At 34.4% G+C, this 18,121-nt stretch overlaps 1 protein-coding gene across 1 annotated transcript in view; it reads left to right on the plus strand.

Moving 5' to 3' along the window:
• Positions 1-18,121, plus strand: part of CCSER1 (coiled-coil serine rich protein 1) — a 1,392,827-nt gene that overhangs the window by 542,575 nt on the left and 832,131 nt on the right. The window contains exon 9 of the mRNA XM_078068968.1: positions 4,816-4,893. Coding sequence (XP_077925094.1) covers positions 4,816-4,893 — 78 coding nt within the window. The remainder of the gene's footprint in view (positions 1-4,815; positions 4,894-18,121) is intronic.

Here is an 18,121-nt window from a genome sequence, read left to right on the forward strand (position 1 = left end):
TATCTCTTAGAATTTTATTTAAAAGAGCTATTTCTATTCCCACTTGTGTCCTCTTTTTTTCCTCAAAGATGAGTCAACAGAAAGAGATGATAAACACATTGCTTTTCTTGCCATTTCTATTTTCCTTCCCACCTAAAACTTTATTTCTTTCTCCTTCCATTAATCTGCCCAGGAAGTTCCATAATCACCACTCTGATGAGAGTCTTTTATATTAATTTAAAATTATCAGTATTTTAGCAAAGATTTCCTTTCCTCCTTTGACAAACCCACAAGCAGATAATATCTCCACATTTTTATTGTAATTAAAGTATGTTAAATCATGGTAACTGTCAGATTCCCATCAAATGAGTGAGACTGGCTAAAGTGTCCGAGGTAACTTGCTAAAATACAAATTAATCTTTGTGAAAATCTTGTGCTGGATTGTGTACAATACAAATATTAGTGTTATTTAATGTGTGTTATATACCAAAAATTTGCAAAAGCATTTTCAAAGAATAGAATCCTAACTACGCTGTTTTTTTGGCCATGATGTATGAACAGAAAGGTTGGTAGCAGAAAACATAAGTAAAAAATCTTTGTGAACTTGAGGTAGGACAAGATTTCTTAGGTGAATCAACAAAAGTATAAACCATAAAAAAAAAAAAAAAAGGTGGAAAGCTTTGTTCTTTTGAAGACAGTATTAAGGAAACAAAGAAATAAGCCAGAAACTGGGTGAAAATATTTATAATAAACATATGTGACAAAGGATTTATATCCAAATAACCCAATCAAAAAGAAAAATAGGCAAAATATTTTAACAGACTCTTCACAATACAAGATATACTAATGGTCAACAGAAAAAAATGATGAAAAGATGCTCAACATCATTAGTTATCTATGGAAATGAAAGTTAAAACCACAATGAGCTACCATTACAGGTCCCTGGAATGACTAAAATTAAAGAAAAGAAAAAAAGGATAATGCCAATATTAGTGAGATAAAATACAAATTGAAGTGCAATGTATTACAATCCCTTTGTCATTTTGTCGGTTTGTTATGAAGTTGGCATAATAATGGATATAAATTTACCACAGGCCCCAAGTAATTTCACTGTTAGATATTTATCCAAGAAAAATGAGAACAGGGGTGCCTGGGTGGCTCAGTCAGTTGAGCATCCAGCTCTTGATTTCAGCTCAGGTCATGGTCGCAGGGTCCTGGGATCAAGCTGTGCATGGGGCTCCATGCTCAGTGGGGAGTCTGCTTAAGGATTCTCTCTCTCCCTCTCCCTCTGCCCCCCCTCCACTTGTGCTCTCTCTCTCTCTCAGATAAATCAAAAAAAAAAAAAAAAAGAAAGAAAGAAAGAAAAGAAAAATGAAAACATATGTCCACAAAAAGATATGTACACAAACGTTTATCATGGCTTTCTTCGTAATAGTCCCAGACTGGAAGCAACACAAACTCTATCAACAGGTGATTAGATAAACAAATTGTGGTTTGCCATTAAATATTACACTACATTTAAAAGGGTGTATCCTGAAATATACAACAGCATGACATGATGAATTTCAAAAGAATTTTGCTGAATGAGCGAAGCTGGGTACAAAAGAGTTCATATTGTACATTTCCATTTATGTGAAATTCTAGGGAAGGCAAAACTAACCTATAGTGATACAGCATATCATTGTTGCCTGGGACCAGGAAGGGGGTGGCATTTGAATGCAAAGGAGCATGAGGGACATTTTGAGGTGATGAAAATGTTCTATATCTTGATTTTGGTGGTAGTTACACATGTGTATACATTTGTTAAAGTCATCTAACCACATACTTTTAAAAGTTGCATTTTAGTATAGTATGTTATACTTCAATAGAGTTGATTTAAAGAAGATGGGTTGGAGGTGAGGGATGAGGTAGTTTGTAAATTTAGGGGAATTATATAATGGAAACAGCAACAACAAAGTGAATAGTTTCTTCAAACTGAGATGAGTAGAAAGAATTTTGGAGAAAAATATGCATGAGAAGAGGGTGATATTCACTAGAATATTTCTGGAAATAGGCTCAAAAGTAAATATTTGTCTAAATTTTATTATTAAACTTTAAGGTCACACTTAACGGGTAAGCTCTTATGTGACATACTTAATATACTCATACATTAAGTATGTTACATAAGAATTAAGGAGGTTCCTTTTGTTGAGATGATTTGCTTATTTTACAGAATAATTCCATATTCCAAAGACAGCCACTTTCACATTATTGAGAACTGGCCATTTCCAAAGTATCTGAAATCTATCAAAAGCAGATGAAGCCATAATTCTAACAAAATATTTTTTGAAGAAAATTGTGAAAGAACATACACTGCTAGCTTTGAAAAACTTCAAATGTAACTTATGAAGTACTTTGTTATTTTGTATTTAGATATGCAATTGCATTGGAATTGCTATCATTAAATGAAAGGGTAAGCTAATTAAAGTATGAAGTATGGATAAGATTTATATCTGAAGGGTTTACTATAGTATCAGATATCTAAAAGTGTAAGCAAATTGGAATGGCACCTAAATTACAGATCACTGAAATGCAAATGGAAAAACAATAAGCTAAAAATGAAGATACAATTTTTCTTTTTGCTTTGTATTTTTCAATTTGATAATTAAGTGCAGTATATCAGATGTCATATAAGATTGATTTGTTTTTTATTGTTATGTTAATCACCATACATTACATCATTAGTTTTTGATGTAGTGTTCCATGATTCATTGTTTGTGCATAACACCCAGTGTCCATGCAGAACGTGCCCTCTTCAATACCCATCACCAGTCTAACCCATCCTCCCACCCCCCTCCCCTCCTGAACCCTCAGTTTGTTTTTCAGAGTCCATCGTCTCTCATGGTTCGTCTCCCCCTCCGATTTCCCCCCCTTCATTCTTCCCCTCCTGCTATCTTCTTCTTTTTTTTTTTTCTTAACATATATTGCATTATTGATTTGTTTTTTTAAATCATTTTTCTCAAGATTCCCTAAGAGCAATAGAATTAAAGTGTCATACTACAAGATGGATTTGAAAGTTAAAGCTGGAACATAGTTTTCTCTAAGAATGACATTCAAAGAATCAAGGTTAGATGATGCAAATTTTGGAGTCTGCTTTCTAACAGTGCTTAGAATGACACATTTATTTCTGGGAAGTTGTGGGAGACCTCAGCCCTAAAAGAAGTTAACCATGAAGCTTGATTTTTGTTCATGTTCTTATGGAAGTTCAAAAATCTTCATCTGTGAGAATATGATACAGGCTTTTAAATTTTTACAACTGAATGTCATCTCTTTCTTCTGAATATATGATTTTTAAGGGCATGATACTTTAATATGCTATGCAGAATATCAATTCTTCAGGAAAATACCAGATAATTCAACTATATATGAACTGTGTTCTATTACTTGCTTAATTTCTCATGAGAAATCCAATAAGAAAAACAGCTCAGGAGTCTTGTTTTTCTAGTCTGGAAAAAAAAGTTTCCCACATTTTTTAAATTTTAGAATCCTGTGGTAAATTCATTCCTAAGAAAACCTTTGTTTCTCTATTATATCATATAATCAGATAGTGAGAGTCAGGAGTTCAGAATATTTCCTGATTTTGATCAAATAATGGACAAGAAGTTCTGAATAAATTTAGAAATTAAGTCAGTAGCTAATTCACCTCAATTATCTAGTGTGTGTATTTTTCTGCTTCCTTCAGTAGATTATTGTTCAGTTTTTACCTAATTTCCTCCTTTAGACAATTTAAGTCAATGTGCAGTCTTAGATCAATTTCTGAAGTAGATGCAGTAGATGTTACATAAAAATTATCCTGAGTATGAACTATGTTTATAGTTCTTATGCGTTGTTGCTGAAATAGAGTCAGAAATAATCCCACTTTAAGGATATTTAAAATGTGTCCAATTTATGGTACACCTAAATCAAATGAACTGAAAATAACCTCATGAATGGAAAGAGACTTAAGAATTCTAACAGTTGTTGGGGCGCCCGGGTGGCTCAGTTGTTAAGCATCTGCCTTCAGCTCAGGTCATGATCCCAGGGTCTTGGGATCAAGCCCCGCATCGGGCTCCCTGCTCAGCGGGAAGCCTGCTTCTCCCTCTCCCACTCCCCCTGCTTGTGTTCCCTCTCTTGCTGTGTCTATCTCTGTCAAATAAATGAGTAAAAATCCTCAAAATCAATCAATCAATCAATCTTCACTAGATAAACATGAATAATACTTTAAATATATGTTTGAAAATCAGCCTGAAAGATATCGAAATAACAGCAGCCTGAATCATCACAGATACTGTATAACTTTCAGAAAAAGGGGGGCAAAAATCTAAAGTAAGCAAATAAAATTTTAAATACTGTCCTGGCACAAAGATGATCATGGTATTTAATAAAATGCACTTAAAATGTACATTAAGAGGTGATAATTAGGCTAATTTTTCAGATAACTATTTCTTTTTTTTTTTTTTAAGATTTTATTTATTTATTTGACAGAGAGAGACAACGAGAGAGGGAACACAAGCAGGGGGAGTGGGAGAGGGAGAAGCAGGCTTCCCGCGGAGCAGGGAGCCCGATGCGGGGCTCGATTCCAGGACGGGGGGATCATGACCTGAGCCGAAGGCAGAGGCTTAATGACTGAGCCACCCAGGCGCCCCTAAGATAACTATTTCTAAATAAGGAATGATTCAGTATATAATGTGAATTTTTCTACACCCATATTTCACTTATTTGTTTTTGTATTAAGAAGAAGGATTTGATTCTAGATTAGGAATGATAGAAATAACTACCAAAATGTATCTCTTTAATTCAATTGTGTTTTCCTTGCAGAGTGCAGATATGAGCCCAGCAAGTAGCACCACTTCACTTCCTGTTAGTCCTCTTACTGAAGAGCCATTGCCCTTCAAGGTAAAAAATAAACAAAAAAATAATTATTTATGATACTTTTAGGATACTTACTTACTTTACTATAGTAAAATATTGCATGGTGTAGATGGTAAGGTGAACTGCTTTAATATGTAAGGATCTAATTTCAAATGGTAAAATCTTTGTTGTTTTGTTGTCATTCTGGTTGGTAAATGAAAGTACAGTGTAAAATAGAAGTTAATACTTTATAGACTACATCATTTGCCATGTGTATAAGTAACAGTGATTTCTTTGTAAGTTTGATGTCACATGAATTAGAGGTTTTGAATCTTTTGTTTATCTTAATTTAAGTAATAAATTTAGGATGAATTATTTAGGCCTCATCAAGTGATTACATTTTCATTAGCTGGTTAAGTTTTCATTGATGACTCTAGCTCATAATTAATTAATTATGAGACCTTTACAAAGTAATGATCAAAATAAAATACTGAAATACAGAATCATTCCTCCAAACCCATTATATTTTTTAAATATTTAAGGAAATACATAAATAAGTAATTAAGGAGTATGGTTTATAGAATTCTTCAGTTTGGGAGACTATATGCATTACAAGTAAGAAGTGATTTTCTCGTTTTACTGTTTAAGATTAGATGTATCTCTTTAAACCAAAGCTTGTAGATGAGCTGTTTTACATCTGTACCAGGGATGTTTGAATTTCATTGAAATTATTATAAATAAAGGCAATCCTTAAGATCATGGGAAAAAAATACTTGGAAAGTTGGGATGATACACTTAACTTACATGCAGTAGTTTCAGTTTAATTTGGTTTAAAGACAGGTAGATGTGCATTTTGGGATTCATTATGATTTTCATGATTTTTGGATTTTATCATAAAATTGTTTATTACTATGGGTTTTTTTTTTTCTTTTTCATATGAAGAGCATAACCTACTCAACTTCATACTGCTTAAACCTAGTACAGTGGCTGGTATTGATTTCTAAATACTCAATATTTGCTGTATTGTTAAAATGAGAATAATAGAAAGTTATGAATTTCATTGTGTGTCTTTAGTTTTCTAATAATAGATGCTTTGTTGTTTAATGATAGACAAGGGGCACTTGGGTGGCTCAGTCAGTCAAGCAACTGACTCTTGATTTCAGCTCAGGTCATGAACTCAGGGTCATGAGATTGAGTCCTGCATGGAGCTCCACGCTCAGCAGGGAGTCTGCTGGAGATTCTCTCTCCCTCTCCGTCGACCCCTCCCCCGTCACGTGCTCTCTCTCTCTCTCTCTCTCTCTCCCTCTCTCAAATAAATAAATAAATCTTTAAAAAATGATAGACAATAATAATTGTTAAAAGGTTATTTTATATCAGAAAATTGTTAAATACTGAATAGTATTCTGATTACATTATTTATTGAGAAGTCTATTATTCTACAACAAAAAAGAAAATACTAACATTTCAAAGTTTAGTGTTACTCAGTGTTTCCATCTTATGGTATATGGGACAAAATTTACAGAAGAATCATATCTTTAACAAGATTTTAATTGAATTCTCAAAGCATTACTAAAAACCATTTTCTCTTTTTAATATATTGAAAATGATGATACTCCTTGAAAATTAATGTATTTTTTAATGGAAGTAAAAGAAAAGGTCAGATATATTCCAAAATGTGCTGACACAAAGCTAATATGAATATAATTATTTTAGTTAGTTTCTGTCACTGCTTCTAAGAGATCAATATTGTTCCCATGTTAATGTATGTAAGTGGTTTTATAAGCAATTAAAACTTCTAAGCACTTATAATATATAATATTAGTAGTGGTAGCCAGTGTAGTTCTAGTGCCTCTTGATTTACTTTTTTTGTGAAAGAAATATTATTTATATATTTTTCATATTTTTTATCATATATAAAAACATCCCACTAGTATTTAATAGTGTCAAAAATTAAAGTTTGAAATTATGAAGTAAAGCTTCTGCCTTTATAAATGAGGAGCTTTTTTTTGTAAACAAGGAGTAAAGCTCCTTATTCACCACTGTTCTCATCATTCTGTATTGTAAGCATGCCAACCATGAAAGCATTTGAGTGTATCCCTTCATAGAGAAAGATGTATGGTGCACAATTCTCTACATATACTACCACAAACTCACAGACTTCCCAGTCGCACTCTTGGTGCTGAGAAGCTTCTAGGATTCCAAGTTCACATAATTGGGCAGACAATTTTCTGGACATATATTTGGAAACAAAAAGCAAATGTATAATCTCTATTTTTTAATAAAGCATTCAGGGTGACTTACACAAGTGGTCTGTTCTCTATCACAATATCATTACAGAAGGGCAAGGTATAACTAATTTTGCATGAGTGGGAATAATATTTTATCAGATAACCATAATAGAATCATAAAATTTCAAGATCAGTTATCTGTGAGTTAGAAAAAAGAGAGAGAGAGGGGGAGAGAGAGAAAGAATAGACCACTTAACTGTTAATTACAATGTTTGTTTCTTTTTATAAAATAACACTGAACCAAGTTGTTAACTCTGATGTGTCCATCCCACCCTATTCTTTTTCTTCCCTGCCATTCTCCTTGATTTCTATCAACCTAATCACTTCCAATCTAACCTGCCTCCTCTCTTCCTTTGTTAGGTTCAGTCAGATAGATATTTCACACCTAACACCTTGGGGTCACCAAATATTACTGTTCTTTAATAAGATGATCCTTTTAATTTATTTGTATACACATAGTTACTAGCAGCCTCAGTCCATTCCTGGAACTAACAGTCCTGAAGCTGAAGCTAGCTTATTGTTCTTGACCCCTCCATAATAGTACACTTTATTATAGACCATGTTCTTTTTGTTAACCATATTTATCCCCTATTTTAAAATTTATTTGTATTTCACTGAAGCATGATCTCTAGGTTTTAGTCCCGTTTTCTCCAAAAAATCATCTTTTCTTTGATTAGATATGTTAATAAAAGGTATTATTCCAACCTTGCCCCTTTATCCTTATTCTGTGATAAATTCAATGGATGGAAATGAATTCAACTCTATTTTTCTTTACACTCTGCTTCAAGAGTACACAAAGGCATTGAAGAATATGCTTCATTCACCAATTTTCAAAATTTGATTTTAAACAAAAATATAGTCTTCTCATTGCCCTTCCTGGCCCATTGACTGCTGCTTTTCTGTGATACTTGGGTTTGTGGAGTGTCTAATGAGACTGGGCATCTAGTGCCTAGAATCCACAATAGAGCCACCCTGTCGGAGACCCAGCCACCTTCCCCAGGAGCGGACCAAGAGTGGTTCTGGGATATTTCTGGAGTCTCCTCTCCTTGTGAAATTCAAAGTTCTTAGACTCCTTTTTCTCATCCCCAGAAATCACCCTTTAGTCTAGACTAAAGAAGTTCCCTTTTTAAAAAAATTTCCCTTGGAGATTATTCCTCTCTCCTTTAATCAACCAGAGCCTGGGAAAAAAAATCTTCTCAACATACTTTTTAGAAGCAGAATAGAGGAAAGGAATTGTGATGTAAGATTTTTCTTACCTGGAAGAAACATCACTTTAAGAAGCACAGAGCCACTTTACTAAAGCAAGGGACAAGGAGGTGGAAATAAATAATGTCTCAAAAAAATTCATCTTGTCATGCACTCCTGGAATATTAGGGTAAGAAATGATGCTAATTCCGCTTGACCACAGAGCCTAAATTTAGGACTTAGTAACAAACATAGTTTGCTCTCACTTATATAAAGTAAATAGTGTGTAGAAAAAAAAATAGTAATCCCAGAAAATACACACCTATCAACCATTAACTATTTGATTGAATCATACTTTAAATTTGTCTATAGTTTCTATAACAATCACTAATTTCTACTTTAAGAACAATATTTATTTTTAAGAAAGCAGAAGAGTTGAGAGTATTAGAAGCAATCTTAGCCTAGTTAGGAGACTTCTGGGACAAATCTCAATTCTGACACTTTCTATCTGTATGACCTTGACCTGTTACTTGGTGTCTTAATTTTCCCATCTATAAAATGGGAACAGCAGCAAATTCTTCTTCATTGGGTTTTTATAACATTAAACAAGTTAACAGAAAGTGCTTCAAATAGCACATAATATCAGTATATGTATTAACTATTATGTTTTGTAGAACAGGTATCTAAGTTTAAGGCAAGAGGTTCTGTATGTTATAAATAACATGAAGCAGAATTATTTCCAGTTAATCCCTTGCACTTTATTTCCAGATGTGAGAGTAGTAATGCACTTTAAACATAAATCTTTACTTTGCTGAAGAATAGTATTTAATATTCATTTCTAGAAGGCATGCTGTTTATTTCCTGCCCTCAAGTATTCAGATAAACTCATATATCAGATTCCTTGTATGAAAAATAATTAATGGAAATGTTCATTAATTATGAGGGAGAAGGAGTAAATACATCGAATCTGTCTTAAGGGAAAACTGGTGAATATAATAAAACATTACTTGGAAAAACGAAATACATAATTAATAGATCTGCAAGCATAAGGACATACGGCATCTTTTTATCAGGAATACACTGTAGTATATTTTCTTTAATTTCCCAAACCTTCCCCCACGAATTAACCTGAAAACCTCCTAAATGCAAGCTCCACTGAAGGAATATTGTTCAATCACATTAGATACTGGAAAAAAACACATTGTAAACAAAGCACTGTTGATACTTTATTCTTTGTGTGTTATAATGTCAGTATACTAAGTAGTGTCAGTTTATTTTGTCTGACAATATAATAGAAAAGAGCACAGTTGGAGACTCCAGGAGGGAGGACTTAGGTAGTAGCACGACCTCCACAACATCATTTGTTGTATGTCTTGCGTAGAGTTGGGATTTTGTGTGTGTGAGTGTTTATTGCTGTTGTTTCTCATTCAGTGAATTTAATGGTCTCTCTTATTACTGGAAATCACTTTTTTCATGTCCCAAAAATAATCCCAAATGATATATTCTGCATTTCTGGTAATTTTTCTTACTGTGTCATCTACTCATTCATTCATTTGTTCTTTCATTCATTCGTTCATTCATTTCTTAGTGAGTCGATTTATTGAGTTGTGCTTGATAATATTCTAGGTACTGGTGTTTCAGTGTAAACAACCCAGACTAAATTCCTGCTTTCATGGTATTTGGGTTCTAGTAAGAAGAGATAGACAATAAATAAATAAATATATAACACATCAGATAGGAATGATAAATATGATGTAAAATGAAGCAGGGTTTGGAAGACAGAAAGTGACTCTAAAGTATGATATTGTTTCAAACAGATGGCCAAAGAAAGCCAGTCTCACTAAGGGATATTTTAGCAGAGGTTATAATAAAGAAAGGGAGTAAGCCACTCATCTATGGGAAGAGGCTTGAGAAAAAGTGCAAAAACGATGAGGTGGAGCACTTGGCCTTTTCAGGATCAACTGAGTGCCCTGTGGCTGGAGCAGAGTGAAGCAGGGGGCAAGTAATAAAAGAGCAGGTCAGAGAGAAACCGGAGCATGAAGGGCCTTGTAGGCCAAAGAAAGACTCAAGATGTTGCTTTACATGAGATGGGAGATGTTTACATGAGATGGGAGTGTTTGGGGAAAATAATGGCATAGATAGACTTTATTTTAAAACGATTACTCTGACTTTGGAGACATGGTAGAAGAAGGACATCAAGGCCCCTAGAAGTGAGAGATGATGGCAGCTTAAACTGGAATGGTAAAGGTCAAGAAGGGTGAGCATTGGTGGCCTTTTGGACATATTTTAAATGTGAATCTGCAGGATTTTTTAATGGATCATATATGGGATATCTAAAAAGATCAGTGTTGCAGACTATTCTTGATTCTGATGTTCTCTCTATTCCCCTATTTTTATTTCTTTTGCTATCACACTGTGATTATATATTTAAGGAATGTGTTTATGATATGATAATAATTTTAAATACAAAATGGCACCAAATGTTTTCCTATTGGTAACAAATTTTAAGAAGGACCTATTATCAATAATGTGTATGTTAAAAATAGAATGATTGTTTCTGTGTAATAAACCATTTTAAAACTTGGCAGCCTAAAACAATAATTTCTTTTTTTAGATTTATTTACTTTTTAGAGAGAGAGCGAGCACAGCGAGGAGGGGCAGAGGGAGAGGGAGAGAAAATCTTAAGCAGGCTCTGCACTGAGCATGGAGCCCTACGCAGGGCTCGATCTCATGACCCTGAGATCACCCACGACCTGAGCCAAAACCAAGAGTCGGTTGCTTAACCAACTGTGCCACCCAGGTGCCCCAAACAATAATTTCTTATTGTTCTTTATGATTTATAGGTTGACTAAACTTATCTAGACAGTTCTTATTTGGGGTTTTATAAGTGGGTGGAGAATGCAGTTATCTGAAGCCTCAATTGGAGTAGATACCCAGGATAACTCCTTATGGACTAGCTTGAGTTTTCTAACAGCATTTTCTCACAATATTTTTTTTTTAAGATTTTATTTATTTATTTGACAGAGAGAGACACAGCGAGAGAGGGAACACAAGCAGGGGGAGTGGGAGAGGGAGAAGCAGGCCTCCCGCGGAGCAAGGAGCCCGATGCGGGGCTCGATCCCAGGACCCTGGGATCATGACCCAAGCCAAAGGCAGATGCTTAATGTCTGAGCCACCCAGGCGCCCCTCTCCCAGTATTTTAGAGTAGTTAGGCTTGTTACATGACATCTGGCTTCATCCACAGTGAATGTTACAAGAAGTGGAAGCTGCCAGGCCAATCATGGAAAAGACAGATACATACAGCTTCACTTCCACATCTTTTTATTGGTTAAGCAGTCACGTAGTGTGTTAGTAGTCCCTGAAACTACCTCAGCATTCAGATATTTGCTAGAAGGACTCAGAATTCAGTATGTAGCCATAAAGAACACATATACTCTTCTTCCAGCAGTGTATGTAATACTTCTACCCAATAAAGTCCATTAGCAATTCAGCACCCAAAGATTCACATAGGAACCCTGTACCTAGAGCAGACAGAAATTCCAGACTCCTAGAAAAAAGTCAGGTGTTCAGCATTAACAATATTGTTTATACAAATTTCTTAGGCACAGTGAGCCACTCTTACTATAACTTTTTTTATTATTGAAGTATAATCAACATGCAATGCTATATTAGTTTCAGGTGTACAACAGCTGCTCTTATTATTTATGGAGAGTTTGATATGAGTGTAGGGCACTGGTTACCAGTCAGGTAACCAATGGCCCACCTTGAAAGCAAATCTTTCTAAGGATAGCATATTAGTTATCTAGGGTTGCCATAACAAAGTACCACAGTTTGGTGGCTAAAAAAATAAAAAAAATAAAAAATGAAAGTATTTTCTCATGGTTTTGAAGGCTAGAATTTTATTTCTTTTTAAGTTTTTATTTTAATTCCTGTTAGTAAACATAGTGTTAGATTATAGTGATTCAACAATTCCATATGTCAACAGATGCTCATCATAACAAGGGAACTCCTTAATCCTCATCACCTATTTAACTCAACCTCCCACCCACCTCCCCGCTGGTAACCATTGGTTTGTTCTCTATAGTTAAGAGTGTATTTCTTGGTTTGTCTCTCTCTCTCTCTCTTTTTTTTTTTTCCACTTTGCTCATTTGCTTTGCTTCTTAAATTCCACATATGAGTGAAATCATATGGTATTTGTCTTTCTCTGACTGGCTTATTTCACTTAGCATTATATTCCCTATCTCCATCTATGTCATAGCAAATGGCAAGATTTCATTCTTTTGTTATGGCTGAGTAATAGTCCATTATATATATGTACCACCTCTTCTTTATCTATTCATTAATCGATGGACACTTGGGCTGTTTCAATATCTTGGCTCTTGTAAATAATGCTGCTATAAACATAGAGGTGCATGTGTCCCTTTGAATTAGTGTTTTTGTATTCTTTGGGTAAATACCCAGTAGTGCAATTGCTGGATCATAGGATAGTTCTCTTTTTAACTTATTGAGGAAATACTGTTTTCCAGAGTGGCTGCACCACCAGTTAGCATTCCCACAGCACACAGGGTTCCTTTATCTCCACATCTTCATCAACACCTGTTGTTTCTTGTATTATTGATTTTAGCCATTCTGACAGGTGTGAGGTAATATTTCATTGTAGCTTTGATTTGGATTTACCTGATGGTAAGTGGTGATGAACATCTTTTCATGTGTCTCTTGGCCATCCATGTCTTCTTTGGAGAAATGTCTGTTCATGTCTTCTGCTCATTTTTATTTGGATTATTTAGTTTTGGGATGTTGTTGAAGGCTAGAATTTTAAGTTCAAGGTACTGGTAGGGTTGGTTTCCAGTGAGACTCTCTCCTTGGTTTGCAGACGGCCTTCTCATTATGTTTTCACATGGCCTTTCCTCTGTGGATGCACTTCCCTGTTACCTCTTCCTCTTCTTATGGGGATACCAGTCGTATTGAATTAGGTCTCACCCAAATGGCCTCATTTTAACTTAATCACATCCTTAAAGACCTTATTTCTAAATATGATTATATTCTGAGGTACCAGGAATTAGAACATTAACATGAATTTTGAGGGGCGCCTGAGTGGCTCAGTTGGTTAAGCATCTGCCCTCAGCTCAGGCCATGATCCCAGGGTCCTGGAATCGAGCCCCACGTCAGTCGGTCTCCCTGCTCAGTGGGGAGCCTGCTTCTCCCTCTGCCTGCCACTCCTGCTGCTTGTGCTCTCTCTCTCTCTGTCAAATAAATAAATAAAAATGTGAAAAAAATAACATACGAATTTTGGGAGGACACAATTCATCCCATAATAGACTAAAGACTGCTATGTTAACTCTTCTGTACATAAGGCCAACCTTGACTCAAGTGAAGGGAAAATAAACTATCTCTTGAGGGGGAATGACAAAAATTTGCAGCAATCTTTAATCAGCTACACTGAATAAAATGATGTGTAATAGTCTTTTATTAATCACTTTTAGGCTCTATCAAATTCTCGGTCAGGTGTAAGGAGTTTGGGTTTGAGGGAATGTAGAAGGAAATAGATTTCCTTAAATGTTTATATATATTCATCAGTGTACTTATTTGAATATATTTTCCATTGCTCTTTTAATTTCCTCTAAATTTGGGAAATTCATTTAAATGTCACCATATTTGAATTAACTTACAGTCCTACAATCTTAATGGTTGAGAGTATCAAAGAATTATGGCTTTAAAAAAATAGCTTACTAAATTCCTGATTCTAAATACTGACAGTAAAATTTTAATTGAAATAACAAATACCAAACAATGCTTTCTATATTATGTTATACAAATATACTATACAAGTATTATTTTATGTTAACTTTTTTCCTTTAGGCCTGTCAGGATAAATTTTAAATGATTATTATACCTATTATTTGGCTTTTGCAGACCATATTACTAATATATGATGAATGCTCTAATAGTAAGAAAAATGATAATTATATATTTTGATAAATAAAATTATTTTTACATAAATTAAAGCCAAAACAAATTTGGTCTAATTTATGTTCAAAGATATTCAGTATCTCTCAGACATATTAAACCTCAGGGGAAAAGATTTTAATGGGAAAAATAAGCAAATACTTTTATGTTGCATACTAGCTTCATATTACTGTCCAGATCCTTCTCACACACTGTCTAGATGATTTCAGGAAGACATGTACAAAATATAGAACTTGTCTACATTAATACATGCTAAAAATCATATCATACCTCCCACCTCATCTCCAGCTCACATACCCATTTTATTTCTTAAATTTAAATCTGAGTTTCTTTATTGTTGCATAGTTTGGTGCCTTAGATTTTTTGAGTTCTCCAAGTGGCACTGATAGAAGACTTTCTTTGTTAAAAGGCTTATTTCAGCCTTCCTTCATAGATTGGGCCATATTCCATCTGCTTACTCTAGACAGAGTCCCTTTGACATATTTAGTGGACAAGTTTTACTGAGCATTTGTTAAAGGTGATCTTGGAAAATTGAATTCAGAGATCCACTTTCTCTACGGTTGAGTTAAACAGAACCCCAGAAAACTACAAGATACATAGATTTGGATTGTCTTTCATAATTTGCAAGAGTAGGGATTTTATAGGGAAATCCTGAATTTAAGAGTAGAGGTACAGAACATGGAAGGATAGATAGAATTCAGGTACAGAACATGGGAAGCTATTTCTGGGTTCATTTACACATAAAAGACAAGATGTTGAACTACTGTAGGAAAATCCTAAAGCCAATAAAAGCCTTGAAAACCTGAAAATTAAAAACAACTTTAAATTTCTTAAAAAAAAAATACCTTTTAAGAAGCTGAGTCATTATGACTTCAACTTTGGTTTGGGGATCCACCTCCAAGTGTATTGGCATCAATGAAACATTTTGTCTGCCAACAAGGTGCTGTGACGATTTTATTTAGAAGGAGTTGAAGTCAGCATGTGGTTGGTGCTGTGTTCTTCAACACCTGTTGGTCCCGAATGTGTAGAAGACCTCGATATGAGATAATAGCAGAGGTAGCAATGATTGCTGTGCACACTGGTATTAACAAGATCTCTTTTTACATCTACTGCAGATAGCAGATTCGAAAAGGGCTTAAGGTAAACACTGTATTTAAGATAATGACATCATTATCAATGATAATTTAAGCAACTGATCTCATGTATAGCACATGCGGCGTTTATTTCTTACTCTAAGTATTACCATTTCATATACACTCTGGATCATAAACACTCACCCACCTTCGTTGTTTTTGAATATAATCTCTAGCATTGCTTCAGAGTTTACCTATAAGTGTGAAGTGTACTATAACATATTTTTCTTTAAATAAGAAATTAGCAGTCAAGGTACAATTTGAAGACTATGATTTGTTATTAATATGCCCATTTGAGATGAACCATGTATATGAGAAGCTATAAAAAGTAGACTCAGCATGAATTTAGTTTATCTCCCAGTGACTATCATCTGTTCTATCTTGGAATTGTCTACTTCTGTAACAAACAAATTTTAGAAGTTGAATGATATCAATGTGCAGTTGCAACTGTAAAATAAAATGTACATGAATTAGGTACAATGAATTCTACATATATCAAATAATTTAGAAATGGTTGTATTTTCTTTGGTAACTATGTGAGATTAGAAAATGTTAGCCTTAAAATGTTTTTTTAAGATATTGGTCATCCATTGTTTTAATTATATGATATAGAGGTATTAAATAGCCATGCTAACAGATGCAATAAAATAAGTAAAATAAGCAAATACTCTGTTCTGAAGTTTTTGTATCACAAACTGAGCATTTCTTCAGTGCAGTTTTCCTACCACACATAAATAATTTTGCATAAATTCTATTATGTCTAGCAACTCTGCAGGAAAAATAATGGTGGCACAAATTTTAAGTTGGATAATAATTATGAAAAATCAGAAAATTCTATTTACTCTTGCTATAATGAAGATAATAATGTAGAGAAATTTATAAACATCACTTTAAAATGCATTCCAAAGAGGTAAGGAAAGGTGCAATGTGTTTGCACAGAAACTTACTTTTATCCTCTTGGATAGTGGCTGATTCATAGCACAGAAAATTGGAAGGTAAAGAATTGCCAGATGGATATATTAGACTCTAACTGACAGCCTAATAGAAATAATTGTGAAGATAAATGCAATTTGAATATTCCAAGTACTATTGATTTCAGATTCTCACCTAAGAAAATTGTCTGCTTTCCTTTAAGTTCATGCATGATATTATCAACAGTCAGCTTATATCCTCACTAGACGTGTCCTTTTCTGCAGGTAATCTGTTTTACTCTGGTAAATCTGATAGGAAAACTTTGTGTCAGGAATTGGCTAAACCTGTTCTATTAGAATTTTATTGCATATGTTTCTTATTAAGAATAAAGGTTAATTTGGAGTAGTTAGGTTCTGCTTAATAAGAAAGACTTTGGCAGCAGTACTTGAGCCTGAAAGTTTTTAAAAAGCTGAACAGAATTGTCAAAGCATAATTAAGGGTAGAGGAATTAAGCACACTTTACTCCCTTAAGTGTCTCTGTGAGGCAATAGAACCTTTGGCAACAGAGCCAAGTAGAAAAAATGGAGCCATGCCAGTTGCTGCACCATGATAAAGAGAGATTGGTTGTAATTTCTGGTAATAATGGCCACAGGAATAAAGCTGACAGTGGTCTATCCTCTTACTAACATTAGCCATTTCTTTCCTCTTTTCTTGCTCTTTCTGATGGCCCTTAGTCACTTGGTGATATTATCTGTCACTATTTTTGTCATCTATCACTATTTGTGTTACATTCTTGAATGTGATGAGTCACTCAGAACAATTAACTAACATTCATTGAGGTCCTGCTATGTGTAAAAGCTTATGCAAAGGTATTAGCAGAAATATTTTACTCTGACTGTAGAAAGCTACAGAAAATCATAATGCTGGTTGTATGGGAATATGACCTGGAGAAGTGCGAAGTATTTCAAAAGTATAAAGATGGAGCTGAGAAAAGGGAAGTATACTGAGATCTGAGCCAAGGGAGAATAAGAGCCAGGGTCCCAAGCTAGGCCCTGAGGGTCTAGAAATTGTAAATATTCAGTGGTGTGTTTCCCATGTGGTAAGGACCAAGTTGTTTGGTGTGAAGGACATTATGTGCTTTATAAGGAACTTAGACTACTTCTGTAGGCATTGAGACACTACAAGAAGTAAGCAAGAGTTGTATCTTGGTCTGTTTGGGCTGCTATAACAAAGTACCATAAACTAGGAAACTTATAAACAACAGAAATTTATTTCTCACAGTTCTGGAGATTGGGAAGTCCAAGCTCAAAACACCAGCAGATTTAATGTCTAATGAGGGCCCACTTCTTAGGCAGCCATCTTTTTGTCTCATCTACCATATCTCTATAACCTTACATGATAGAAGGGGCAGGTGAGCTCTCTGGGAACTCTTTTATCAGGAAATACTTTGCATTCATGAGGACTCTGGCCTCATGACCTAATCACATCCCAAACATCCGACCTACTAATACTGTCACGTTTGATGTGTTAGGATTTCAACATACGAAGTTTGGAGAGACACAAATATCAGACCGTAGCAAGTTGAGTAAATAGTAAGATGCAAAATAATGTTTATAATGTTTCTTGAGCTGGATTTCCAAAGAATGGGTTCTGAACTTTATTTGAAATTTGTCAATTCCGAGACTATCACATGGTACTAATCAAATATAAATTATAAAAAATAACAATTTTCATATCATCCAGTATCACTGATTACCTGCATTTATACCATGCCCCAATTAGGATGAA

Source organism: Halichoerus grypus, chromosome 3 (genome assembly GCF_964656455.1).
Source record: "Halichoerus grypus chromosome 3, mHalGry1.hap1.1, whole genome shotgun sequence".
Taxonomy (NCBI): Eukaryota; Metazoa; Chordata; class Mammalia; order Carnivora; family Phocidae; genus Halichoerus; species Halichoerus grypus.